General features: G+C 44.3%; 1 protein-coding gene across 1 annotated transcript; it reads right to left on the bottom strand.

Annotated features, from left to right (window-relative positions):
* On the bottom strand, positions 1-27,876 carry LOC126982404 (EEF1A lysine methyltransferase 1-like). The gene is made up of 5 exons (XM_050834455.1): positions 27,801-27,876; positions 19,651-19,744; positions 5,314-5,553; positions 1,306-1,468; positions 1-665 (listed from the first exon to the last, which is right to left on the bottom strand). The coding sequence occupies exons 3-5, from the start codon at positions 5,551-5,553 to the stop codon at positions 145-147; spliced, it is 924 nt and encodes a 307-aa protein (XP_050690412.1). The 5' UTR covers positions 19,651-19,744; positions 27,801-27,876; the 3' UTR covers positions 1-144.
* Between the last annotated feature and the right edge of the window lie 44 nt (positions 27,877-27,920).

Here is a 27,920-nt window from a genome sequence, read left to right as displayed (position 1 = left end):
TTACTAGCATTGAATACTTTACTGAAGGGGTGAGTGAGGGGGTCACAGCCCATCCTCTGTACTAACCATAAGCAGGAGGCAAGACAATAATAACAATATTTATAATATTATAATAATGTTAATTATATCTAATCACGACCATAATCAACTATCGTTCTTCTCTTTTTCTCCTTCCCTTCTTTCTTCTTCCTCCTCCTCCTCCTCTTTCATGCCTTCCCTTTCTTTTCTATCCCTTTCTTCTTCCTCCTCCTCTTCCTTCATTTCTTCCCTTTTCTTTCGTTCTCTTTCCTCCTTCCCCTCATCATCATCATCATCATCATCATCATCAAACCCATAATTTGCGTAGAGCACAAAGGGGTTGCCAAGGTTGTTGGAGTGGTGGACTGGGGGTGCAGACTTGAGAGGCCTTGTGCCAAGCAGCCTCTCTGCCAAGTCTGCCATCACGGCTCCAGTCAGCAGAATAACCTTACCATCTGGCTTACTGAGGAACCGAATAGTGAGCGATGTCTTCGTGAGGCAGTCGGCGGACAGGTAGGGTGGGTCCGCCACTACCAGGTCAAAGCCACAACGGAGCTTGGGATCAAGAGCGAGCGGCGAGCGGAAGTCGTAAAAGAAAAAGTCGTCACCAAAACAGGAGAATCTTGTGTCGTACTCGAGAAGAGCAACTGTTGGGAAGATAGAGTGAAAGGTCCTGTCTGATTTCACATAAAAGGAAAGACTGGAGATGTCTGGGCTGCTGTCCTTAGAAGAGAGAGGAGAAAGGTGACATGACTGGTACTCGGTGATGGAGGGCATAGAAAAAACTGATAAAATTCCATAGCAATAAAATATTAGAGTAACCCTACTAAAGAGACACAGTGATGGAGCTAAATAACAAGTGGCTGCCTCCCAAACCAAGATCAAAACCCTTTCATCAAATCTATGAATATGTCCAACATATACCAGTGATAAGTACGACTTGCTGAGATAAAAGTGTGTGCTAGTGTGATCGACTTCCTATCCACATGAAGCTCTCATAAATTGGGCACTACACCAAAACTAGGCCAGCTAACTTTGACTTAATCTCCAACTTCTTTTACTGAAATTTCTTTGTCTGGTTAAGGGTAACCTACATGGAATCTTGCCTACTGATTGAGATCTGTTTGTATGGGACAGGAAAGCAGTAAGAGGACATGAATACAAACTGAAGGAGGAAATTGAAGCTAAGTTTGACCAATTCAGATAAACAAAACCCCATGTTATGCATGTCACAACTAGGTAAACACACACACACACACACACACACATATACACACACAAACTTACGTTTACACTGATGTTTCTGGGCACGGAGGGTGCGATAGAGTGTTGGACAGGACAGACAGGCAACTGCAGCATCACCACCACCATCACTGGGACTCACCGCCCTCAAGCACTCTTGCGCAAGGTGCTGTGAGGTGCTCTCACTGTACCAAAACTGGCTTAGGTTCTGTAAGGGAAAATTGCAGTCATAGTGGTATAGTAAAAGTCCGTCATTCCAGCGTCCAATACTCAGAAATCCCTAGGGTTCAAAATTTTCAGCTGAAGGTCACTCTTAGCTTTTCTAGGCAACACTGAATAAAATCAGGCAAAAATAAAACAATACCAAAAACTGGACAAAAGTGTTGCACAAAACTATCCAATTCTGTACCCATGCCACACTTGGTGTACCATACAATACACACACATACCATGCTGTATCAACAGCATCATGTGGGATGTGATCTGCTGCTCATTCTGAAGCTTTGTTTACCTCAGGCTTCTTAATTTGGCTAAGGGCGCACCATCAGTGACCAGACCAAGACTTGGTCTGGACCAGCACCGTACTGTAATATTCATACAGTAAACTCCCGACTATCCAGCCCCCGGGTATCCGGAAACCCTGAGTATCCTGCGAAAATCTGGACGGTCAAAGCTTGAAAATTTTCCATTAAAATTGTTGAAAACTATGAATATCTGACTGGCGAACAATCTGAAATACCTGCGCCACATCTCAACCACCTCCAGAGTGGGCCTGCCCTGCGTTGAGTTGAGCCTTTAGCCACACAACTTTGCCCAACCTTACCAGCAGTCCAGTCACAGGTGTGGGACTACCTTTGTAACAGCAATAGCAAAGGAGCTCAGCTAATAAGTTTTGCCAATATGGCAGTATTAGGCAAACCCCTAAACTAAGACCAAGACCATGCCAGGGTAGGGGGAATATATGGTCGGCTGATCAGTGCAAACAAAGGGATTTCTGTAGCTAATAAGTGTAGGCAGTGTCACCTCTGCTGCATCTTTTTACTTTCTACAAATGTTTCATTCAGCTATGATTGCCATTTCCAGTGAAGGGTCATTTGTAAGAGCAGCTGAAAGATCTTTATATTATGAAGGAGCTCTTGCCTCAACAAGTTATGTTCTTCCGCATGTAGTCAAAGCATTGTAATATGCTTGTTGTCATACAATACAGTAGGTAAAGCCCTGTACACTACTACTCAACTGTTGGCTTCTGCCAATGAATTTCACCAAGGAGACTAGTTTCCTTACCAAGAGAAGATGGCGCCACTATAAACACTTGCCTGCGCCATGATGGGCTGGGGCCGTCTACCATTCAAGCCCCTCAAGAGAGCCTACCGGCACTATAGGCATTCACATAAAAAAAAAAGACTAGTCTCCTTGCAATTTCAATCAACCAAACATATTTATAGATGCAGGTATTACACACTCCTGGGGAGGCAGTGGCTGAGTGATCAACGTGCTGGCGTGACATTCAGGAGGACATGGGATTGCATCACGCCTGACACAAAAAGCTGGTAATCTTCAGTCATCTATGAGTGGCCTAAAACTACCCCACATGATGTCCTGAAGACCACCCATCAAGCCAGACTCTAGATTCTCTCTAAAAAAGAGGATCCAAGATGAGCTCCAGGGGGCAGCATCAGCCAAGCAAGATGGCGCCACTGAAAACACTTGCCTGCACCATAACAGGCTGGGGGTGACCAGCAGGCCCCAACAAGAAAGCCTATGGTGGCAGAGCCAAAGCATTGAAAAAAAATTGGCTGCTCTCTCTCTCTCTCTCTCTCTCTCTCTCTCTCTCTCTCTCTCTCTCTCTCTCTCTCTCTCTCTCTCTCTCTCTCTCTCTCTCTCTCTCTCTCTCTCTCTCTCTCTCTCTCTCATGGCACTCCTCAGGGCACCTCAAAGGCATGTGTAACCTCCTAAGTGCAATAAAAGTCTGAGATAAGATGGAGCTGCCCACATCTAAACTGTTGATAGGTTTATAGGTACAAGTGATCATATCCACAGCAAAAATAGATCAGCCTGAGAGGAAACTGGAGATAAAACTACAGAGAGGGATAAAATTCATAAATAGGTAGTGTAAATAGCAAAGATTTGTGCCAGACTCCATCAATAGCTTCTGTGATGCAAGCACAAGGTGTGGAATCCTCACAGACACCATCAGGAGTTTTCTTCCCATTCTCTACACAAAAGTTGTAGTGTTATACTTAATCTCCTTTGAATTTGGTTTGCACATTAGGAATGTAACTCTCTGACTCCTTGATGACTTCCCCTCACAGTTCCTTATTTAGCAATTTACATGTTCCTTGGGAAGATTTTGTAGGTGATCCATTAAGGTGCTAGAGGATAAACACTGTTCTTCATTGTTTCGCTTTGAGCATGGGGATGAAAGGCAAGTGGTTTGTGTTTGATTTCCTCTGCAAGAGACTTTACAATTTGGTAAATGGTTTCCTTCACTGATCTAATAGAATCATTTCTTATTCAGCAATATGCTCTTTATCTTGTTCTAGTTTTCTTCCTAGAATAACTTCTCCAGCCTTCCTCTTCCAGTTAAATTTTTAGCATTAAGTGAACCACACACTATCAAATATGTTTACCCAATTAATGTTTGATCATACAATTTGAGAGTGTGCAGCCAAGTTTGAAAGAATGACCAACATGTTTGACAAAGATAAACCTGTTGACTGTGGATTTCCTACAAGAAGACATCGCCAAGCTACAGGAGTGGAACAACAAATGGCTGCTACAATTCAATGAAGAAAAATGTAAAGTCATGCACCTTGGGAAGGGAAATCCAGCATACCAATACCACATGGGAAACACTCCACTATCCAGTGAAGGTGAAATCCATGTCAATTGCAGCAGAGGGGTTAAGCAAGTTTAATATTTTCAAGTTCAACATGACATTTGTTAAACAATTTACTTTTCTTTTATTTACAGTAAAGGAAACAGTTCAAGGAAACAAATAATGAGACAAAGAGACCACTAATCATTGCTCTTATATAAAGAAATATAAAGGAGTTGTCATAAGAGAGGTCAGTTTTGGGAGGTGTCTTGATACTCCTCTCTTGAAGGTCAAGCTGTAGGCAAGAGGAAATACAGACGAAGGAAAGCTGTTCCAGATTTACCAGTAAAGAGGATGAAAGAATGAAAATGCTGGTTAACTTTTGCATAAGGGATTTGGACAGTATAGGGATGAGCTTGAGTAGAAAATCGAGTGCAGTGAGGCCCTACTCATGCTGTCAGCGTGTCCCCGGTGTTGATGTGGCGCTACCAGACACCCAAGTGAAGTTTGATCAATCATACAGTGAGTGGCTGTGTATGATGCAGGTACAGTGTTGGATCAAACATTAAGTTTGATGAACATATTTGATAGTGTGTGGGCCACTTTAGTACCTGAGTCACCCAACTGGGCCTTAGCTTCATTTAATAAGTTGTGTGAAGCCAGTTGAAATGGTATGCAGGTCTGAATCACTATTCCAATACCTCCTCAATATTCTTGTCCTTTACGTCTCCCCAAGTAACACCGCTGAACATTACATGACTTGCCTGTACATGGTCTCCTGCAGAGTAAAGTTTTGTGCTGTTTCTTTCACCACTGGCCAGAGCTTCCTTAACACTCATTTGAAAGACAAGGACAATATGATCACTGGCTCCAACTAGAGCTTTAAAGTAAAGTTTTGTGCTCTTTCTTTCACCACTGGCCAGAGCTTCCTTAACACTCATTTGAAAGACAAGGACAATATGATCACTGGCTCCAACTAGAGCTTTAAAGTAAAGTTTTGTGCTCTTTCTTTCACCACTGGCCAGAGCTTCCTTAACACTCATTTGAAAGACAAGGACAATATGATCACTGGCTCCAACTAGAGCTTTAAAGTAAAGTTTTGTGCTCTTTCTTTCACCACTGGCCAGAGCTTCCTTAACACTCATTTGAAAGACAAGGACAATATGATCACTGGCTCCAACTAGAGCTTTTATTCCATCTGTCTGTCTGTCTGTCTGTCTGTGTCTCTCCCTTACCCAGTTCTCGGTGAAGACCTCTGGCACGTTTCCTTCCCTCACTTCCCTCAGCTTGTCCTTCCTCTCCTCCTCCTCCGAGTAGAATTCCAGCAGGGCCCCCAGGGTTGCCGCTGACAACTGGGGTGCTTCAGAGTCCTGCGATGCTGAGAACGAAAGGGAGCTAGACTCTTCTTCCTCTTCAGACTCTTCCTTCTGTTCCTCCTCCCTCATCTTATTTTGGATTTCTTCCATGCTGTTCATCTGTGAGTAAAGAGTTGATATTAATTGATAGGTTTATTTGTATTTATTCAAACTTGCCCACACACTCTCAAATTGTATGATCAAACACATTTGATTGTGTGTGGTTCACTTAATGCTAAAAATAAAACTGGAAGAGGAAGGCTGGAGAAGTTATTCTAGGAAGAGAACTAGAACAAGATACAAAGCATATTGCTGAATAAGAAACAATTCTATTGGATCAGTGAGGGAAACCATTTACCAAATTGTAAAGTTACGTGCTGGTATTACACTGCTCAATGTGCCAGGCAAGGTGCTTGCTCACATATTGCTGATGTGAATTCACAGCCAGCTGCTGAAGCTGCAGAGACCTGAACAGTCTGGGTTCACGCCTGGTCAGTCAACAACTGACTGTATCCTAGCACTTCGCATACTGGTGGAGTGCCAACGTGAGATTCGACAGGGGATGCTTGCAGCTTATGTCGATCTCAAGAAGGAGTTCGACTCAATGCATCGCGAGAAACTCTGGGATCTTCTGCTACTCCATGGGATTCCTGCAAGGACTATTGGTCTGCTGACTGGCCTGTATTCTGAGACAGAGAATGCTGTGAAGTGAGGGGGGAGCTTGTCCAACTTCTTTCCCGTGAATGCGGGAGTGAGGCAGGGCTGTGTCCTTGCCCCATCGCTTTTCAACACTTGTATGGGCTGGGTACTAGGCAAAGTTGCGGACCAGAGTCATTGCGGAGCATCCATAGGTAATACCAGGGTCACTGGCCTTATTCTTGTCGATGATACAGTAATCCTGGCGGAGTCGCTGAAGGTTTTCGTGATGGCTCTCGTGGCATTGCACGGGGAGGCGAGGCCCTTGGGACTTCAGGTCTCCTGGACCAAGAGGAAGGTACAGGTGTTTGGAGGATTGCTGGATGACACAGTACAGTCTGTTCATGCGTGTGGCGAGGACATTGAGATCTCAGAAAGTTTCACGTATCTTGGTAGCGTAGTTCATAACAACGATGAGTCAGGCCAGGAAGTCTTACAGCGGATTGGTCTGGCCCACGGTGTTATGTACTCACTCAACACGAATATATGGCGTTGTCGATACCTGTGCAGAAGGACAAAGATCCGGATCTTCAAATCCCTTGTGCTCCCTGTCTTACTCTATGGCTGTGAGACATGGACACTAAATGGGGACTTGGAGAGGCGGACTGATGTCTTTGGTAATAAATGTCTTTGCAGAATCATGGGATATCACTGGAATGACTTTGTGTTAAACAGGCGACTACTCCCTGAGACTGTTCCGACATAGATTACCTGCATAGTCTGTCAACACCAACTCCGGCTATACGGGCACGTGGCACGTTACCCTGAAGCTGATCCTGCTGATCGGATTGTCTCTGTAAGAGACAATCCTGAGTGGTGGAGGCCAAGGGGGAGCCCACGGAGTTCATAGCTTGAACAAGTCAATAGATCCTGCCGGGATGTACTCAGAATGGGAAGGGAGCCTCCATGGAGACTCGCCCAGCGGGACCCCTGGACTTGGCATCGATGGGTGAGTGAGGCAATGTGCCCCCCAGCGTATGCCCCCATTGATTAACGGATATTGGTAAGTAATTGACATGTCCTCCTCCCCTTCCCTCTCCACATCCAGGTCTTCATCCTCCTTTTCCTTTTTCTTCTTTTTCTAATCCTCTTTAACCCTTAAAGCGCGGGAGCCGACAATAATCGACAGCTGGTGCCTGGGCTCAAACCGCGGGTGTTGACAATAGTCGACAAGGCATTTTTTGACTTGGCTCGCTGTCAAATTTATTTTGTTCATGCTGAAGTAGAGTAAGCATGACATTTTCTTTCAAACAATACCCAACCATGCTCTCTTGACTAATTATTGGTCACTGTATGCCTTGTGTAAGCTTTGAAATGATGTCCGCTTGACATCCCACCTCTTCTCACCTTCCAGTGAATTTCATCCACAAGATGGGGGCCCTTTGACCTCAATACCCATCGAGGGCATCAAGAAGGCCTAGAAGTTAAGTTATTTTGGGGTGTGGTTCACATAAACTGTATAAAAGATATGCTTCTTATTACTAAATCATAGAAGGGAAGTCCACTCGGGGTGGAAAACTGTCTACACTCGGCCCTCGATTTACCGGATTTCGGATTTAACGGACCACAAAATCTCAACGGACAAATTCCCAGCAACGGACATTCTGTCCGTTGCTGGGTAGATTTGTCCAGTGTGACACCGGCTTTAGAAAAGTCAAAACCTTAAAATAATAACAATATCACAGAAAGTGATATTTTTCATCAAAACTGCTTGCATCGCCTCCCTTAAGCTACGGTCACACTTGCTATTGTTAACGCTAGCCTGGCTTTTGTTTTCGCTGGCTTGCCAGCGATACGCGCGGCAGTCTGGTCACACCACATGCAGAGTCCGCTAGCTAGCTAGCTAGCAGATCATATCATAACAACACTAGCCGCTATGAAGGAAGCACTTCTCGGATTCGCTGTCCACAACTACTCTTTCCACTTGTTTTGTAGCCAGTGAGGACTTAAAGAAGAAAAGTGAAACGAAAGTGGATAAGACCATGGCTGTGTGTTCGCTCTTGCTCTTGCTGTACATGTGACCCGTTGGAAAGTCACTCAGGTCAAATGAGAACTGAATATTATATTTCCATTAAAGAAAAAAAATACATTTGGAAATTTTCTTGTATTGTCGTCTAGCTTTTTTTATTACGCATTTAAAGTACCTCCCCAAAAAAAGAAATGAAATATTTTTTGATTGCATGTATGCTGAATAAACGATAGTTATTTATTCCCTTCCATTCGGCTACCGCTATCGCTAGCAGTACGGCCAGTGCAAACGGTCCGTATCGATGCTCAAAGCAGCCGATATCAATAGCTTGTGCAGCGCAAATGGCTGGCCGATCAAGCCGTACCGCTGGATCCAGCGATATCAGTAGCTACTATCCATATCAGACCCCATGACATACCGTTTTTCGCAAATATCTTTCAAACGAAGACTCGGATCAGCATGGTGCTGTGGCACGGATTGTTTCACACACTCCGCTAATTTCTGACGCTATTGTGGACTGCTAGATGCGGTTAATTATGGCGTTTACTCTTGACTGTGATGGCAAAACCTACGTGAGCCACTCACACATTCGGACAGGTGAGGCGTGACGTATTTGTGACGTGTATCCACCACCTACCTCCACCCCTTGCTTCCCTTACTCCCACCCCCCCTCTCCCTCCCTTCTCTCTCTCTCTCTCTCTCTCTCTCTCTCTCTCTCTCTCTCTCTCTCTCTCTCTCTGTGTATATGAGATGTGAAGTTATGCACACATGACTTATCTACGATGGCGGATATCTCGAAAGTATATGCTAAGTATTGTTGGGTGTTTCACGCACACGACTGTTTTATCTGTAACTACGAAATATAACTTTGATTCATTATTTACCTATTCACACTTATCCTTAATTTGTTCTCGATATTCTCTTGGTCATATATATGGAAGAGTCGTAGTGTAATGACTCCTTTGCACCCACGCGGACATCGTAGTATGTTGGCCATGGCTGACAGCGATGAAAAACTCCTTCCTCCACAGGACGTGGGTATCAGCCGTCTATCGGCAGCGTGCCTGATACTTACCATGTTACGTACCTTTTTCACTTACCAAATACGGTGTAACGGTGAAACAAGCAATAACATCAATTACGATTGCTTGCGTAAACTATCCAACCTTAATCAGCATATAATTTCTACTTATCTGCCATTAATTCAAGTCACACATGTGCATGGGTTCATATATCGTGTGCAGCGCAAGTGGGAGAGAGAGAGAGAAGGGGGGTATGGGGGAGAAAGAGCGTGGGGGAGAAAGAGGAGGGTAGGAGGGAGGGAAAGGGAGGGGTGGGAGTAGGGGAAGCCAGGGGTGGAGGTAGTTGGTGGATACACGTCACAATACGTCACGCCTCACCTGTCCGAATGTGTGAGTGGCTCACGCAGGTTTTGCCATCACAGTCAAGAGTAAACGCCATAATTAACCGTATCTGGCAGTGCACAATAGCGTCAAAAATTAGAGGAGTGTGTGAAACAATCCGTGCCACAGCACCATGCTGATCCGAGTCTTCGTTTGAAAGATATTTGCGAAAAACGGTATGTCATGGGGTCTGATATGGATAGTAGTGTGACCGCACCTTTAAGGAGGTCGAGGAGGGTGAAGTCCCCCTCCCCCCTCCCGTTAGGTAGGTTAGGTTAAGTTAGGTTTGGTTAAATTTATTTGGCTCGCAGTTTGGGGTGGCGAAAATACGAAGCGCAGGGCGGGACATGTCGGCGGCGTGTGGTCCAATTCGTGGGCCTGTGTTGCGAGAAATACCTCCTTGCAAAAAAAGTCGCGCTGTTGTCCACCACGCATGCGTACGGGGGCAATACACAGGAGGAAAAACATTAATTTACCTGGTTTTGTTCAATTAGCGTGTCCACTTCCGAATGTGAGCGGTGAGTGAAATGAATATAGACAGTATGCATGTTGAACCTCTCTCTGTGGCTGCGGGAGCGGGCGGCGGCGGGTGCAACAGCCATTGAAAAGTCAGTCATTTAATGATTTGTGACAGAAGCAATTATCACATTATTTCATAACACACTGAAAACTGGAAAAAAATGTTTCGTCTGCCCATGCAACACTAGCACACTTGTAGAATTTTACCCATACATGTAAACAATATGCCCCCACCAACAAGGCCCCACTGTCAACCCTTGATCACTGGAAAGCCAACAAAACAACACGTGTCAGCGGAGCGGAGGCAAAGGTGGATATGGCTTCTTCTGGAGTGTTCTATGGGGCTAGTTAGGCTGTGCCCCGTCTTACGGCACCAACGCAGAACAGGTCAAAAGAAGAAGAAGAAGCGCGGTTTGTTTTGTTGGTCCTCTAGCGAAGCTCGGACAGAGAGAGCTTGAACGTGACGAGTTGTGAACGCCACCTACACAGACAACGTGCAGACAACATACACAATAAAAGAACTATACACCTACATTTATTAAGTTTGTAGGTATCATTTTACGTTTTCTTTTAACAGCAATTTTATTGTATACCGGTATCTATCATATGTAAGTATTTTCAAGCAACGGACTTTTTCAAGCAACGGACCACCCTTCCCCCCTTTTAATCCGTTAAATCGAGGGCTGAGTGTACTTTCGGATTTATCGGATTGATTTTGGGGAAATCGATTTGAGGTCAATCATACCGGATCGTCAAAACATGTATAAACAAAGATTTTGAGTCGGCACGTGGCTGTTGCCAACCACTAATTTAAAATCCCGCCACATTAATGATGATGCTTTGATGACGCTGATGGTTGCTCACCACCCCCGCATCTCATGACTCATGATCCAGTGTTGCCAAACTAGCGCGAAATGCGCTATATCTAGCGCATTTGCATCAGAACAGCACACAAATTTCATATATTGTGCATAGAGCATTATTCAGTGCATATTTGTTCAGTTTAGTGCATTTTCTAGCGCATTACTGGAGACTGTAAGTCGAGAATAGCATGGCTCTGCAGGTGTCGAAGGCAATTACAATGACGACGATGACGAACCCCCAGCAAAGAAAGTGCCGCTTGGGGAGATGGCTCAGTACCTTGATGTCTTCATGGGGTTCCTTGAGGAGCGTTCCGAGCCCCATATAACAAGCCTTTACTACCCCCTTCGTCAGCTTAAGGACTTTGTTGTCGATCTTTTCCAACAACGGATCTGCAAGAAGCAAACGAAGATCGACACGTTCTTCAAACTGAAAACTTCAGTAATGAGTCCTACCGCTACTCCCCCTTCCACCTCCCAGCACTCGACGCCCTTCGCGGTGTCAGAAGTTATGCCAGTGAAGAGGCTAGATATTAGGCCGTCGCTGAAGAGGTTCATGTGTTGGTCCCCTGATTCTAGCGACTCGAACTAAAGTCGCTACCTTGTCCCTCCACTACCACACGGAAAGCTGCAACCACAAAATTGTAATGAAGAGAAGTTAAATTATGTAAAGGTTGAGAAAGGGGAACTGTTGCAGCTGATGGAATCTTTAGATGGAAGGAAAGCTATGGGACCGGATGAAATCTCTGGTCAAGTGCTAAAAGAGTGTAAGAGTGTAGAAATTAATTATTGGAACCAATTTATGACACAATAACATGCTCTATAAATACAGGAAAAGTGCCCTTAGAGTGGAAGAGAACGAACATTGTACCAATTTATAAAAGTGAAGATAAAACTAAACCATTAAATTATAGGCAAGTCTCTAACAAGTGTAATGTGCAAGATCTGTGAAAGTATAATAAAAAAACAATGGGTTGAACATTTAGAAAAGGGAAACATGATAAATGAAGGACAGTTTGGATTTAGAAAAGGGAAATCGTGTGTCACCAACTTACTATGTTTCTACTCAAGAGCAATAGATGTGGTGCAAGAAAAGAAGGATGGGCTGATTGTGTATATCTCGATCTGAAAAAAAGCTTTCGACAAGGTTCCGCACAGAAGGTTACTCTGGAAACTACAGAAATGGGGAAGAATGGGCGGAAAGATCATCGAGTGGATAAAGGACTACTTAACAGGAAGAGAATGATGATTAGAAAAGAGAAATCAAATTGGAGGAGAGTAGACAGTGGAGTTCCTCAAGGCTCATTTCTGGCACTAATAATGTTCATAATATATATAAATGATATGCCGAAGGGTATAAAAAGTTATATGAGTCTTTTTGAGACGATGCAAAGTTAATAAGAAAAGTGAAGACGGAGGAAGACTGTGAAGAACTGCAAAAAGACCTGGATAGAGTGTATAAATGGAGCCAGTTATGGGAGATGGAATTTGATGCAAACAAATGCCATGTTATGGATATGGGGAAAAGTAAAAAAAAGACTGAGGAAAACATACAGGATGGGAGAAGAAAACTTAAAGGTGGTACATGAAGAAAAAGATTTGGGAGTAACGATGCAAGACACACTATCTCCAGAAAAGCATATAAACAAGTTATTTGGAGAAACCTACAGGATGATGCAAAATATAAGGGTATCATTCCATTATATAGATAAGGAAATGATGAAGAAAATTATGACAACACTTATAAGACCAAAACTTGAATATGTTGCAGTTGTATGGTTGCCTCACAAAAAGAAGGATATCAGAAAGTTGGAAAGAATACAGAGAATTGCAACTAAAATGGTCCCAGAACTCTCGAATATGACGTATGAAGACAGATTGAAGGAGATGGACTTGACGACACTGGAACAAAGAAGGGAGAAAGGAGATCTGATCACACTGTATAAGTTGGTAAATAAGTTGGATGAGGTGGATAGAGATGATCTTTTCTCTACTGCGAGAATGCAGAGGCTGAGAGGACATGGAAAGAAACTTAATAAAGGAACCTGTTTGGGTGACTTGAAAAAGTATAGTTTTCCACATAGAAGTGTTAACACATGGAATAACTTGCGGGAAGAGGTGGTGGAGGCGAGCAGTGTCCATCAAATGAAGGAAAGGCTGGATGAATGTAGATATGGAGACGGGACTATTAGAGCTGAGCTCGGGCCACCTAGACTACAAATAGGTAAATACATGGGAAGTTATTACCACACGTAAGCCACTGTGACACATGTGAAACAATCTATACATATACACACTGCAGACTGTATGTGTAATTCACCTCTTAGACTGCTGCGGGTCTCTCTCGAGACAGCCAGCTGTTCCCCTATGGAAGGAGCTACAGAGCTCAGTGACCGATCTTTGGGTATGACTGAGACCACTCACACAACACACAGCGACAACGAGGTCACAACTCCTCGCCTTACGTCGGTTACCACCAACTCACTGCTAGGTGAACAGGGGCTACACGTGAAAGATAAACCCAACTTATCTTTACCCGGTCGGGGAATCGAATCCCGGTCCTTCTGGTTGTGAGGCAGACGCTCTATCCACTGAGCTACCGGGCCGTGTGTGTAATTCACCTCTTGGTCTGCTGCGGGTCTCTCTTGAGACAACCAGACGTTTCGCTACGGAAGAGCACAGAGCTCATAGTACCAATCTTTGGGTAGGACTGAGACCACTCACACACAACACACTGCGACAACGAGGTCACAACTCCTTGCCTGACGTCACGTACCTACTCACTGCTAGGTGAACAGGGGCTACACGTGAAAGAAGATAAACCCAACTTATCTTCACCCGGCCGGGGAATCGAATCCCGGTCCTTCTGGTTGAGCCAGACGCTCTACCCCTGAGCTACCGGGCCGTGTGTGTGTGTGTGTGTGTGTGTGTGTGTGTGTGTGTGTATGGGTAGTGTATAGTTGTTTGCAATACATTTAATATGCATTTGTGTATGTAATAGGTGTGTGTGTATATAAACCCATCTAAAAAAATGATTTAACGGATATTTTGATTTACCGTATTTTTCCTGCAGGGTTTAATCCGTTAAATCGATGTACTATATACTGTATTTTCAAAAAACAAAGCTGTATTGATGTGTACTGTATATGTAAGCCCGTAATTTTGGCAGATATGGTGGGGGGGGGGGCCTTGAGGGCATCATAGGGTCATGAGGTGGGGGAGCTGGCAGGTGAAGTGAGCATAGCCACGCTGTCAAGGGATGCATGAGCACAGCTCTTTATTAACAAGTCTTTGTTTGTTCACATTCGCTTTTGAGCATGCATAGTTCACGGGAGGACAGCCAGGAACACTACACTGGGAGTCCTTCTTCAATTTTCATAGACAGGAGAAAAAAAGGTTTTGAGCTCTGGTTCCACAGCACGGGGTGTTCTCTTATCAATTAAATAGTAAACAAAGCAGCTCTGCCAAGCCACTTTATGAGTCTCTTAGTGGACCATCTTCCACTGCTCCTCACTCCTCAGGCACTACCATCATCTGTTTGTTTAAATACAGCCATGCAGTACTCACGAACCCATGCTCGTACTCACAACCATTTTCCATTCGTACGGACAACCGACAACTCGCTCCCGGTTGGGCATACACGTGGTTACCCGTAGCCCCAATGGTTGGATGAAAACAGCCAGTGTGACACCGCCTTTTAAAGCAGCGCTCATAGCACCAAAGGTAGGTAGACGTAACCCGTACATGTCAAAGCAGCGCAAAACTCGGGGTGGTAAAGCGCTTAAGTCGGGATGGTGAGCATTTAGGACTACTCCTTTGCTATCCCAAAATACGTACCTTGGAAAAAGGAAGAAAACAGGAAGAGAGAACGGGTCGTTTTAAAGCCACATACGAAGTCTTACGATTGGCTGAGCTCTGAAAACCCTTGTGATTCGCTGGGAGTCCGATGACGTCATTGCCGGCGCTCACCCGGTCAGCGGCCTCGCTGCCTTGGGGCAGTGTCACACTGGCCGTTTTCCTCTAATCGTTGTGGTTACTGCCAACTCCCATGCGCCCATCCTGGAGCGAGTTGTCGGTTGTCCGTAACCTGGTGTCACACAGCCTTTTTCTTCCCACCGCGTTGGCGGCAGCTTGGGCAACCAGCAAATCCAACTTTTTCGGGTGTGCGTCACACACGGCCAAGGTTGGTTGCCCGTATCCACATCCACAATGTAAACAAAGCACTTGCCTGTATCGACATGGCATCATCTGCTAAGGTAAGGGCTGTCGCGGCTTGTGCTGGCATTACCCAAGTTATGGACTTTTTGCATCAGTTAAATGGCAGGAAGAAGCTGTTGTGGGTGTGGCATGCCTGCGGTTCCTCCGTGCCAGTTCTCATTGTCACCATTGCGCGTGAGCGGACAACCCACCCATCTAGACTCCGACCACATAAACACGTGGATCGAGTAACAACAAAGACACACACACACACCAGACTCATCATGAACCATGGCAGATGTTTCTCACAAACAAAAATGGCTTCCCCATTTCCTAGAGTGTGTTAGAACTTATTTGGTGTGTGGTTCATACATACCAAACATACCCAATGGCAAGAAGAGAACAGTGTTAATGATGACTGCTCTCTTCTTGCCAAGAGCTAGGTTTGGTTCATGTCAGCCACTCACCAAATAAGTTCTAACACACTCAAGAAATGGTGAAGTCGTTTCTGTTTGTCAGAAATATTTGCAATGGTTCCTAATGAGTCTGGTGTGTGTCTGTGTGTGTGTTTGTTGTTATTCGATCCATGTGTTTATGTGGTTGAGACAAGATGGATGGGTTGGCGATGCACGCGCAGTGGTGACAATGAGAACTGGCATGGAGGAACCACAGGCACGCCACACCCACAACTGTTTCTTCCTTCCATTTAACTGCAGCAACAAGTCCATAACTTGGGTAATGGCAGCACAAGCTGCAGCAGCCCTTACTTTAGCAGATGCCATGTTCATACAGGGCAAGTGCTTTGTTTACGTTGTGGATGTGGATATGGGCAACCGACCTTGGCCATGTGTGACGCACACCAGGAAAAGTTGGAGTTGCCGGTTGCCCTAGGTGGCGCCAACGCGGTGGGAAGAAAGAGCACTGAGTGACACCATCTTACTGATAATCGTGAACTTGCTCCCGGTTGGGCGTACGGGCGTTGCCCGTAGCCACAACGGTTAGACGAAAACGGCCATTGTGATACCACCTTAAGGCAGTGAAGCCGCTGATGGGGTGAGCGTCGGCGATGATGTCATCGGACTCGTTGCGAATCACAAGAGTGTTTTCAGAACTGTCAGCCAATCGTAAGGCAGCCGCTTTCAACTGCGGCTTCAAAACGACTCGTGCTTTCTTCCCATTCTCTCTCTCTCTTGCCATAGCCACAATGTTTGGAGGAAAACGTCCAGTGTGATACTACCTTTAAAGATAGCGTGCGTGACGCCGATGGTAAGTAGACGTGACCCGTACGCGAATGTCGGGATGGTAAGAATTTAGGACTAACAGCGAAACTCGTGGATTGCGAAACTCAGATAGCACGAAACTCAAAGGGGTACTGCAGATATATATATATATATATATATATATATATATATATATATATATATATAAATATATATATATATATATATATAGCTATATAGATATATATATATATATATATATATATATATATATATATATATATATATATATATATATATATATATATTATTACACACTGCAGTATTGTTTACATTTGTAGTCCTATCCATTAGAGATACCCTGGTCAAGATAACTTCAAAAGTTGGAAAAACATGCCAGCCAAAGAGGATTTTTTTTTTTTTTTTATCAAGACACCTTTTTCATTTTAGGTCTGTGGAAAACCCCTGTCCTTAAATTTTTCTGATGTCAAAAAAGTGTGGGGGCAAAATACCCCCTTTGCCCCCTCCCTGAAAAAAGTAGGGGGGCAATTGCCCCCTTTGCCCCCATGGTTCCTACGCCCCTGCAATGTTAAGCGGAGAAATAAAAATGGCTCAATTGACTGGCAGTGTTGTAAACGCAAGAAGAGTGCTATTATGTACCGTGCTACAGTAAAGCAGGTTGGAGACACTTTCATTCATGGCACTGCTGAACACTGTCAGCAGAACCAAACACTACAACCGTGCACCAGATCCGAGCTGCCGTGGTTGACGATGCTTGTAGCAACCTATTCAAGCCAGCTGGGGAAATAGTGGCAAGAGCACTACATGACCATTTGGATACTAACAAAACTTACCCTAGTCTGCCAAAGCCTACCCATCTTGCAAAGACTGCCAACAGACAGACAGAAGCAATGTCCAGCTGATCCTGCAGATCTGTCCTTCACACTGAATATGCATTATATTGGCCAGGATTTTATGCAAAAGAACATAAGTGTTAATTCAAGTCGCCACCTAATCTTTGCCACACCAGCACAGCTGCATAGTCTCAGTCAGTGTAAACACTGGTACAGTCACCTCTCGATTAACACGAGTTTAAATGATGCGTTTTTGATTTAACACGAGTTGATATTTAAGGAGATACGTTTATCTAACGCGATATGTTCGATTTAACTTTGTTTCATCGATGACGTCACCGCGCGGAGACGCTGTCTTTCTCCTCAGTCTGAAGCTACCCGACACTGTGAGTGGAACGTTTCTCTGGAATACGTACACTGCATTTCAGGGTTGTAGAATTTTTTTTTTTTTTTTTTTTTTTATAAAAAAATCAGATTTTTTTTATTTAAATCAGATTTATTTGATTTAAATCAATTTTTTTTTTTTTATAAATGAAAATAATTAAGTGGATATAAACCTCTATATTTTCTACATTAGTTTTAAACACATATTGGAGTATTCTTGAATCAGTGTAGTTGTACCGTCCACCATGGCGGCGCACGGAAGGAAGACTAAGAGTGAAACTGCTACGTGGCAGCTGCTGGAAGCGATACACCCTGCGTAGTAATATTTCAAGAATGTAGTCGCTTAAAATTATAAAATACAAATACTTCGCCATTACTTGCCTTTATATGGAAAAGAAAATAACGTAGAACTCGTAAAGACCATTTTATGTCTGAAATCGTAATGATCCATGCGCGTTCTGGATATTACTGGCTTAGGAACTAGTTTGTATGGTACACTGCAAGGCAGCTAAGAGGCTCAGTCTGTCTATAGAGCCCCGAGTGAAACCAAAACAATGGACTTAGAAAAAATTGTGAGGCCAGCATGGAAAAATACACCCCTTGTGACATAAACATGCCTAACCGCTTGTCAAAACCCCGTCGTACATGCTAGAAATGTTGTAATTACCAACACACTGTGCCCTAAATGCACACTTGCTAGGAGTCGCTATTCCTAAGATTATCCCATGTCTCAACAAAGGATGAAGCTAGACCGACCAGCAGCCTTTCCCAGTAACTGTGTCTATATGCACTAGCAATTGTGTCACCAGCGTCAGGTAGGGTATACCCATGTTTAGTGTTCTAGGGTTAAATCCTTTCTGTGTGGAGCTTGACGCAACACACATCCGTTCAGAACCACGACCACTCTTCAAGACAACTGATGTCCGTCAAACCTTAACCCTAACACCTACTATTACACAGACACAGCCATGCACCACAGCATTACTCCCTGCGGCATCACCTTCCCGCCTCTCGGCACACACTGGCGGCGGGTCACGGGTGGGGCGCGGAGGAGGAGGAGGCCACTCCCGGCACCAAGGCAGGCCCACCATTAGGCACAGCGGCCTGCTGGGTTAAGATTCGTTTGAGTACCGTGCCAGTATTTCATTACCTACCTTATGAAACATCTCTAGCTCTTCATATATGTTTTCTACAAATGTTCAACAATCATGGAAATGCTTTCAAAATCCAATTAAGGGACTATTTATTGTTGAAAATAGGGAATATTCACGAAAGCGTAGCCTCCTTTGGTGGCAGCCGCGGCGCAGTGCAGCTGGCGTTGCGAGAAATACCTCCTCGCAGAAATAAGTCGCATATGGGGTAGACTGTGGCTGAACAGATAGCAAGACGGCTCCGTGTTCAGGAGGACACGAGTTCAATCCCGGACCGGTGCCACCAAGCTGGGATTTTTCAGCCGCTGCCAAGTGGCTTAAAACTACCCACATGCTGTCCAGACGCCCACTTATCAACCCGGACTCTAGATTCTAGGATTAAAGATGAGATCCGGGAGGGCAGCATGAGCCAATACAAGATGGCACCACTATAAACACTCGCCTGCGCCAGAACGGGCTGGGTCGACCATTAGGACCCACCGGGAAGAAGCCTTGGACCGACCATCAGGATCCACCGGGAAGAAGCCTACCGGCGCTATAGGCCAAGACGTAAAAAAAATTAAAAATAAATAAATAAATAAAAATCTAGGGGGGCAGGGGGGGCACAGCCCCCTGGTTAGAAGGGGGGGGATCAAGGGGTCAAAGCCCCCCCACCCACCCGTTAGCAGGTAGTAAAGTTCGGTTGGAGTAGTTTAAATATGCTCCCCCACCCTAAACCTTCTATGAAGCTGTTTTATGCTGCCGTGGCGGCACCGTCGCCGCGGCCACTGCTAAGGGCTAAGCTTTCGTGAATATTATCCCCTATTTTCAACAATAAATAGTCCTTGAATTGGATTTTGAAAGCGATTCCATAATTGCTGAACGCTTGTAGAAGATATATGAAGAGCTAGTGATGTTTCATAAGGTAGGTAATGAAATACTGGCACGGTACTCAAACGAATCTTTACCGCCTGCTGCCACTCACCTCACCTGCTGCACCGGCGATGCTGCTGCTGCTGATGTTGTTGTTGCGAGTGTAAAATGCTGGGTCTTTGAGACGGCTGAGGTGCGGCCACAGCCTGGGGTGGGGTGTAAATATAGGAAAAGTAGGCGTATTATTTTCAAGGCACATATTATGTTTTCATGGACAAAATATGACTACTTTTTTGGTGTAAATAGTTGTTTTCTGCGTAAACCAGTAAAAACCTACTTTTAGGAGGTACGTATATCAGGAGTACAGTAATCCCTCGCCATATCATGGTTCACTTATCGCGGTCTCACTGTATCACGGATTTTTAAATTGTATTGTATCACAGATTTTTCGCTATATCGCGGGATCTTGCAGTAAAATAAGCATTTTCTGGTCTAAGAAATTAAAACAATATAAATCAATTTACAATGTAAGTAGGAACACACCTAAATAAGCACCTACGTCACCCACTTTTGTTTTTTTTCCGTCGCAGCCTATTGCGCCGTTAGTCTTTTCCCTGGTTCATTCCTCCCCCACTTCTTTTCTTTCTTCTCCCTCTCCGTCGCCATATTTGTCTCCTTCCTTCTCATTTTTTTCTCTTTTCCTTTCACCTCCCTCCCAGTTTTTCTCTTTTAACCCTTAAACTGCGGAGGACTAAATGCCGGATATTTTTCCTTCGCGAGTTAATATTAACATTATAATAAAAAGCAAAAATATAGATCTAATAGTATGTCATCAATGAGGAAAATGTAAATTGATGTATTACAGCAGGTCAGAGTGGTACAGGAATAATTAGAGCAAATAATAGGCCCTAAAAATTCGCGCACTTTCCAAAGTGGGGAAAAAAGTGACATGTCGTGTAGAATGAGGTGGAGCGGGTGGAAGCGGTGGACATCTGCCCGCACGGCTTCTCTCTCTCTCTCTCTGTCTCAATCAGGTAATGAACTATCATGATGTAAAAAAAATCTGATTTACACCATGGACCAAGACAACCGGGGCTTTCCGCACGCACGCACACACACACCTGTGTGCAAAAGAGCTTACTGTTACGTATTATATTCAAGTTATAATTCAAAATTTGTAATCTAGTCTGCCTTGACAACCTCCATCTTCTCTTCCACTACCGCATTTTCTATTATGTTATGGTAGATTACTACCCGGCGGGTCAGGAGAGTTTCCAGGCACCTCCTACATTTCCACAAACACTCGAATGCGAAGGTATGACTAAGTTGCCAGCGATCACGAGAACACACTTGAAAGGAAGCGCACCAGGAAAATTCAATACATACGGCGCAAAAATTCATGATTATATAAGCGATCACTGCGTCACGGGATCGGAGAGGCTTGATTAAATAAGCGATTGCAGCGGTTTAAGGGTTGATCTCTTTCCCTCCCACTCACACCCTTTCTCTCCCCCTCTTTCCTCACCTTTACCTGACCCTCCCTACCTCTCTCTTTTGATCTCTTTCCTTCCCACTCACTGCCTTTCTCTCAAGGTTGGCAGTTTCAACCAAATGGTTTAAACCATGGTTTAAACCAATAAAAAAAACAGAGGTTTAAACCAACTAATAAAACCCTTTTTTTTCTTTTGTGTGTATCTTTGTTAGTTTCATCAGTATTGTGGTTTTAACTATATGTAAGATTTTAATTATGTACAGCAGGGTTGGCGGTTTAAACCAGGGGTGTCAAACTCAAAATCCTTCGAGGGCCAATTCATACACTGAAGTGCCGTCATGGGGGCCAACAAGGGTAGAAAATACATTGACAAGATTGAAGTTACCGTGATACCGCAGGCCATGAGCTTGACACCCCTGGTTTAAACCAAAAAACCATCAGTCATACTCACTTTTCTATACACTATTTGCTCTGTTTCTGTAATTAAGTATGTTCAGTATACAGTATGTATCAATTTAAATTACATGGTAGTTCAGCGTATGCATATCTATATATTTTCAGCGTTATGAGGTCTGACACGAGAAGGATTTAGCGCGTCATCTTATCCTCTCACTCACCCTCACATCACCTTCGCTGTATGGCACTGTTCAAGCACTGGAATGGTAGACACATGCACATGTTGTATTATTTCAACACTTTTAAGACTTTTGCATCTTTCAAATGCGTATTATCTTAGCCTTTTCTTGGGAGTTACATGCCAAAACCCCTTACATAGGACCCGTTTTCGCGCCAAACTTGTGCGTCCCTCACAGCGGCCTCCCTCACTCTAGCTTAGTTAAAACACAATTTTGGTCTTTCATATCTTGTTTCCAATCAAGCACTGTCCACTCCCTCCACATTTCACACCATCACATCACCGACGCCCCTGTAACTAATGTGTTCTGCAGTAGATTACAAGGATGCAGAGGAGTTCTTTGACTCAGAAACTGACTCCAATCAGCACATTTTAAAGATATCTGGCTTCCTTTCTTTGATGCCACACTGTGAGGGGAGAATACGATACGAACAGCTTTATTTACTCCTAAAATCATGTTAAAATGGCTTCTCAGGGTCTTTATAAGCACTTAAAAATGTGATGCTGCAGCGTTTCCACCATATTCGTCGATGCCTCCAAGGAACAAGCCACAAATACTTCCAACTTTTTGCAGCTCATAGCCTTTACTGCGGGTCAGGAACGGATCTTAGCACGCTCTGATACTTCAAGTCCACTTGTAAGACACAATAACACAGTTGGGATAGCGTAAGTCCTCGTTAAGTAGCATACAATCCTGGGCACTGATGAGCAGCGGAGGCCACTTTCTCCTTTCCTACACAGACCCGCAAACTAGTAACCGAACACGAACAATACGCGTTCTGCGGTGATCAGGAACTTTAGGTCTTGAAACAGTACCAAGAGGAATGGTACCCTCATTTGATGTGTATAATGCTTTTTTCTGATGTTTTATTCACTAGATATATTATAGAATCTGGTCAGTGTCTTTGACTTCCAGCACCTTATTATGAATATAAATGAAATAATATTAAAAACACCCCTGAATATACCAAAAATTATGCCAAATGAGGTTAGGCATAAAACTAAATTTCCAGTACGCCAAACATGCCTGGAATATACTAAATTGGCATAATTATGCCAAACCTGGCAATCCTGGTGGGAAGGGAAAGAGTGACTCACGATTCTAGTCATTCAGAGCTGCGAGCTGCGGTCGGGAGCAAGGTGCAAAGTGATAGTGTTGTGTACCGGTAGTGTATTACTGTAGCAGCGAGGTATAGCGTAACTAGGTATTGTAGGGGGGCATCGTGAATGCAGTCATCACCGAAGGGGGGGGGCGCTGTCCTGGAAGCTGCAATGGTAATCGTCGCCTGAATAATTGCCAGGACCACTATTCTAATGATTTTCAGTTCTAGTGACTCTATTCTCATTAATAACTCAGGTTCTAGCACAGTAGATGTATGCTGTCCATGTTGCATGGTGACACTGGTGTCTATGGACTGTAGATTGTACATACGTACAGTCTGTGTATGCTAAGGCGGCCATTGCTGTTCTGAGTCATCATAACAGTGCCCTAACTCCGGGGAGTGCAATGCAGTGGCAGTATGCGGTGTGGGATATAGCCAGGCTCTCTCTCTCTCTTACAACTGCTTTTGTAGCATGCAACTGGAAAATTAGAAGAAGTCTTTCATGTTTTACTACTCTTTAACATTGCAATTAAAAAGCATATTAGAGAAGCTGCATTTTGCCTCTTTTACAGATTGTATGAAGATCAAATGAATATATTGCCAAATCCATCTCTAAATCTATCTATAATTCCTTTTCAAACTCATATATGTATATACGGATAGAATTACTGGAATAAAAATAATGAAAAGAAAAAAAAAAAAAAACTGGTTTAAACCAAAATTTTTTTTTTTTTAAACCATTGGTTTTTGCCAACCCTGCTTTCTCTCCCCCTCTTTCCTCACCTTTACCTGACCCTCCCTACCTCTCTCTTTTAATCTCTTTCCCTCCCACTCACACCCTTTCTCTCCCTCTCTTTCCTCACCTTTACCTGACCCTCCCTACCTCTCTCTTCTTTTCCCGTCCCATTTCTTCCACTCATTTCCTCCTTTCTCACACCCTCTTATCTTTAGTCTTATCTCTCACTTTATCACTCTTCATCCCTTTCTCCTTCCCCATTAGATTATATGAACACACACACACACACACACACACACACACACACTCGCACGCACACACACACACACAGAAGGGGAAATGAGAAGGGTGTGTGGAGGGAGGGGCAGAAGTGAGTCAGGTCATGTCCTGACCAAAGCCCTGACCTGAGTCTCCCTTCTGCCACTCCCTCCCCACACCCTTCTCATCTCCCCTTCTGTGTGAGTGTGTGTGTGTGTAATAATAATAATAATAATAATAATAATAATAATAATAATAATATACGGTTTATTCAAGTACGGCAGCCGTCAGGCTGAAAATTTACATTTTAGAAGTACATTTAAGTAAATTTCACTAACGAGAACAAGTACAAAATGAGAAGGGAGATGGAAAACGGGGGTCAGACTTGTATCTGGGAGGTAGGGGTGATGGGAGGGGTTGCCTGGGATGGAGTGCAGTGTGGTGGAGCCGGGGGGTGCGAAGGGGCGGATTCTTCCAGATGGCGGTGAGGTCAAATGCGATGTTAATCCTCAGGTAGGATGCTGGGTTCGGGTGACAGGTCCCAGAGGGATGCAGGTAGTGTATGTGTGTGTGTGTGTGTGTGTGTGTTTACCTAGTTGTAAACACACACACACACACACACACACACACACACACACACACACACACACACACAGAAGGTGAAATAGAAAGGGTGTAGGGAGGGAGGGGCGGAAGTGAGGGTCAGGTCATGTCTTGACTGAAGTCCTGACCTGCTATGACTCTCTCTCAGGACCTCACCTGACTCTCCCTCAGGACCTGACATGACTCTCCCCACTATGCCTCCCTCCCAACACCCTTCTCCTTTCTTCGTGTTGTCATCCTCTTTATCTCTCCCTGTTTCCTCCACTACTTTTCCTTGTTCTCCCTTCTTACATCCTCTATCGGTATTTTTTTCATGACTCACTTTGTCCCTCTCCTCCCTTTCCCCTTCCATATTTACCTAATTGTGATATAAAGAAGTAAGCTACGCTCATATTGTCCTTTCTCTGAGTATTCTTCCGCCACGCCAAGCTAATTCCTGCGCGAAGTTCGTATTTATGAAGCAAATGTCGAAAGTCGAAAAAAGAATTATAGTACAGGTAACTCTCAATTTACGCGAGTTAGGTTTACACATTTTTTAAATAACACGGGGTCCAAAATACAAATAAATGTTTAATTTACACGTTTTTTCACTTATACATGATATTTTATGGAGTGGCCACCAGATGTCTCACGCAACTGGACTCACACGGCACCATGGCCACACAGCTGAGCTCAGTTCTTCCCGCGCGCCACTTAAACAACAATACAGTACCCACACTGCCACACTACTCAACAATAGGGGTGGGCAGGTACCGGTACTGGTACCAATACTAGCCAGTCGCTCATGGTGTCCCTCATTTCTTCCTCACACAAGTGAGGCTGAGACTGGGTGCCTGAGTGGATATCTCTCTCTCTCTCTCTCTCTCTCTCTCTCTCTCTCTCTCTCTCTCTCTCTCTCTCTCTCTCTCTCCACTGAATGAAGTGAATATTTACTTTTCGATACAAACCTACCTCTTGTTTGATTTACAATGTTTTTGATTTACGCAACCTCTTCAAGGACACAATACTCGCATAAATCGAGTTACCTGTATCATTTATTGGGACTGCGTCGTAACAACGAAACTTCATAGGAAGTGCTTATTAGAGTGTGGGAAAGGTTAATAGGAGTGTGGGAAAGATTTGTAGGAGTGTGGGGAGGGTTTATGAAGCCTTAAAATATATAAATAATAAAAAATATAAGGTCGCTACTTCGCGGATTTTTGCTTATCACGGGGGGTTCTGGAACATAACCCCCGCAATAGACGAGGGATTACTGTACTACGGTTCCCCGTAGCACACTCCAACCTGCTTTGCCTTTCACACCCGTTTTCTATGCAAGCGAGTGAGCAAGTGAGGTATCTCTCTCTCAATAGTAACAAATTATTTTTAAACTACATTAGTAAAAAGTGGTGGACAAATACCACCACCTGTTTTAGGGTGGTTAGTGCTGGCAGTGAAAAGGCATATACATACATTTGTTATTTGTTTTGGTGGCGGCGGCGGCAGAAGCGGCCATTGGGAGGTGAGCAGTGTTGCCAACGATCCAACGCTTGGTTAGCGATTAGCCCACGAATGTGAGACCAGGTCCACCACACGTGGTTATTTTTATTTTTTTTAGAACACGCACCTTTACCTAATACAATACCCGGCCCTCAGCATGGCAGCCGTTGGGCTGCATGTTCTGAAAAAATAAAATAAAATAACCACGTGTGGTGGACCTGGTCTCGTATGCGTGGGCAAATCGCTAACTAAGCTTACCATTGCTAACCGGATCATTGGCAAAACTGCTCACCTCCCAATGGCCGCCACCACCGCCACAGGACCTTTTCACTACCATCGCTAACCACCCTAAAACAGGTGGCATTTGTCTGCCACTTTTTACTAATGTATTATATGTATACAAAGGGTTTTGTGAAGGTTTGGAAGAAAATAGACCAAAATTAGGGCACCAGAGTTATACTGGACCTTTACCCTAATGGCTAACAAGGAGGGGGCTTCGCCCCCACTCAAATCCCCCACCCTTTGAACATATGTTCTAGACCATTTCCAATGCTCAATAGATTGATTTGCATACACTGATGTATAAACAATGGTAATACTTTCTAAGAAGTCCGCCTCCCCCTCCGCCACTCCAGCCCCCCTACCCCCCAAGACAAGCCTGGGGAACTGTGGGGAACCGGGGTTTGGGGAGGGGAAGCCAAAATCATTGAAAAATGGGCTTCCAAAATTTCCCTAGAAAAATCCCTAAATTAAGGAAAATTCCCTACATGTGGGGGGGTCCAGGGGGGGCACAGCCCCCCTTGGTTAGGAGGGGGGTTGAGGGAGGCGAAGCCCTCTCGTTAGCATGTCGTAAAGTTCGGTCGTAGTAGTATAAATATGCTCCCCACCAAAAAAGAAAACACGATTTTCCGAGGCATCATACATGTGGGGGGGTCCAGAGGGGGGCGCAGCCCCCCTTGGTTAGCAGGGGGGCTGTTAGGTTATAAAGTTAGGACTTTTCTTTCTTTCGAGACAAGGGAATTTTCCTTCATTTAGGGATTTTTCTAGGGAAATTTTGGAAGCCCATTTTTCAGTGTTTTTGGCTTCCCCCCCCAAACCCCGTTTCCCCAGGCTTGTCTTGGGGGGTATGGGGGGCTGGAGTGGCGGACTTCTTAGAAAGTTTTACCATAAACAGTATAGAATATATGTCCCTTGTGCTTCACAGACCACACCTACTTCTCCTACATATTAACCTGGGGCGGTGCTGATGAAGACTTTGCAAGTAGTTTAGTTTTCACGGGAGATTCCTTCTAACTGAACATCCACACGTAACAGATTTTCAATAGACGGTCACAGTATTGACTTTATACGTGGGGCCACACTCGGCCGCCCGAACCGTCTCGAAGTCAGTAATGGCAGGCACGAAGTCAGTAATGGCAGGCAAACAGCCGCCTGCTTGGCGAATGTAAACACTACTTAGCAGGTAAACACGCGTACAAAGTGACCCGTTGCGAGGCGTGAATGATGACGCCTTGCTTACGAAAAATAGCTTCTCTGGATCTGGATAATAATGCGCAGGGCACCAAAGAAGGTGCATAACACGCATATAAGTCAGAAATAAGTCCCTCTGATGTACACTACGCACTTGTTTTCTTCTAGTTTGTCCACTTCTGATCTTTGTAATGGTTGATAATCTGGATCTGGATCTGGATAATAATGCGCAGGGCATCAAAGAAGGTGCATAACACGCATATTTGTTGGCTGTTGGGGGGACGGGGGAGCCGAGTGTGCAGGGGAGGGAAGTGAATTAATCAAGTGTAATTGTTGGTGTGTTGTGGTGACAAGTGAGTAAATATTTGTTTTTTTGAATGAGTCTATTGTATCACAGTCTAAAATCTTGTTACCGGCAAGAAAAAGATACCTACAGCAGACCAACAGCTAGACCGAACAAACAGGAACTGAGTGAACATCAACGTACGTGGGCCGGGTATTGGACCGTATTGGCTTTCCGTGCAGCGCCGCACTCGGAGACTCGGGGAAACACAAAGAAAGTACTATTTTGACTTAACTCGGTTCCTCTTTTCTATTTCTGAAAAAA

The sequence above is a fragment of the Eriocheir sinensis genome, chromosome 50 (genome assembly GCF_024679095.1).
Source record: "Eriocheir sinensis breed Jianghai 21 chromosome 50, ASM2467909v1, whole genome shotgun sequence".
In the NCBI taxonomy this organism is placed as follows: Eukaryota; Metazoa; Arthropoda; class Malacostraca; order Decapoda; family Varunidae; genus Eriocheir; species Eriocheir sinensis.
The sequence above is the reverse complement of the archived record's forward strand: the minus strand, read 5'-3'. Positions and strand labels throughout refer to the sequence as shown.

Coding starts and splice junctions, on each gene's coding strand:
- LOC126982404 (XM_050834455.1), bottom strand. CDS start 5,553: ATGAACAGCATGGAAGAAATCCAAAATAAGATGAGGGAGGAGGAACAG. Junction 1,469..5,313: donor AGGTCTTCACCGAGAACTGG/GTAAGGGAGAGA, acceptor TTTCCCTTACAG/AACCTAAGCCAGTTTTGGTA. Junction 666..1,305: donor CCAGAAACATCAGTGTAAAC/GTAAGTTTGTGT, acceptor TCTTCCCAACAG/TTGCTCTTCTCGAGTACGAC.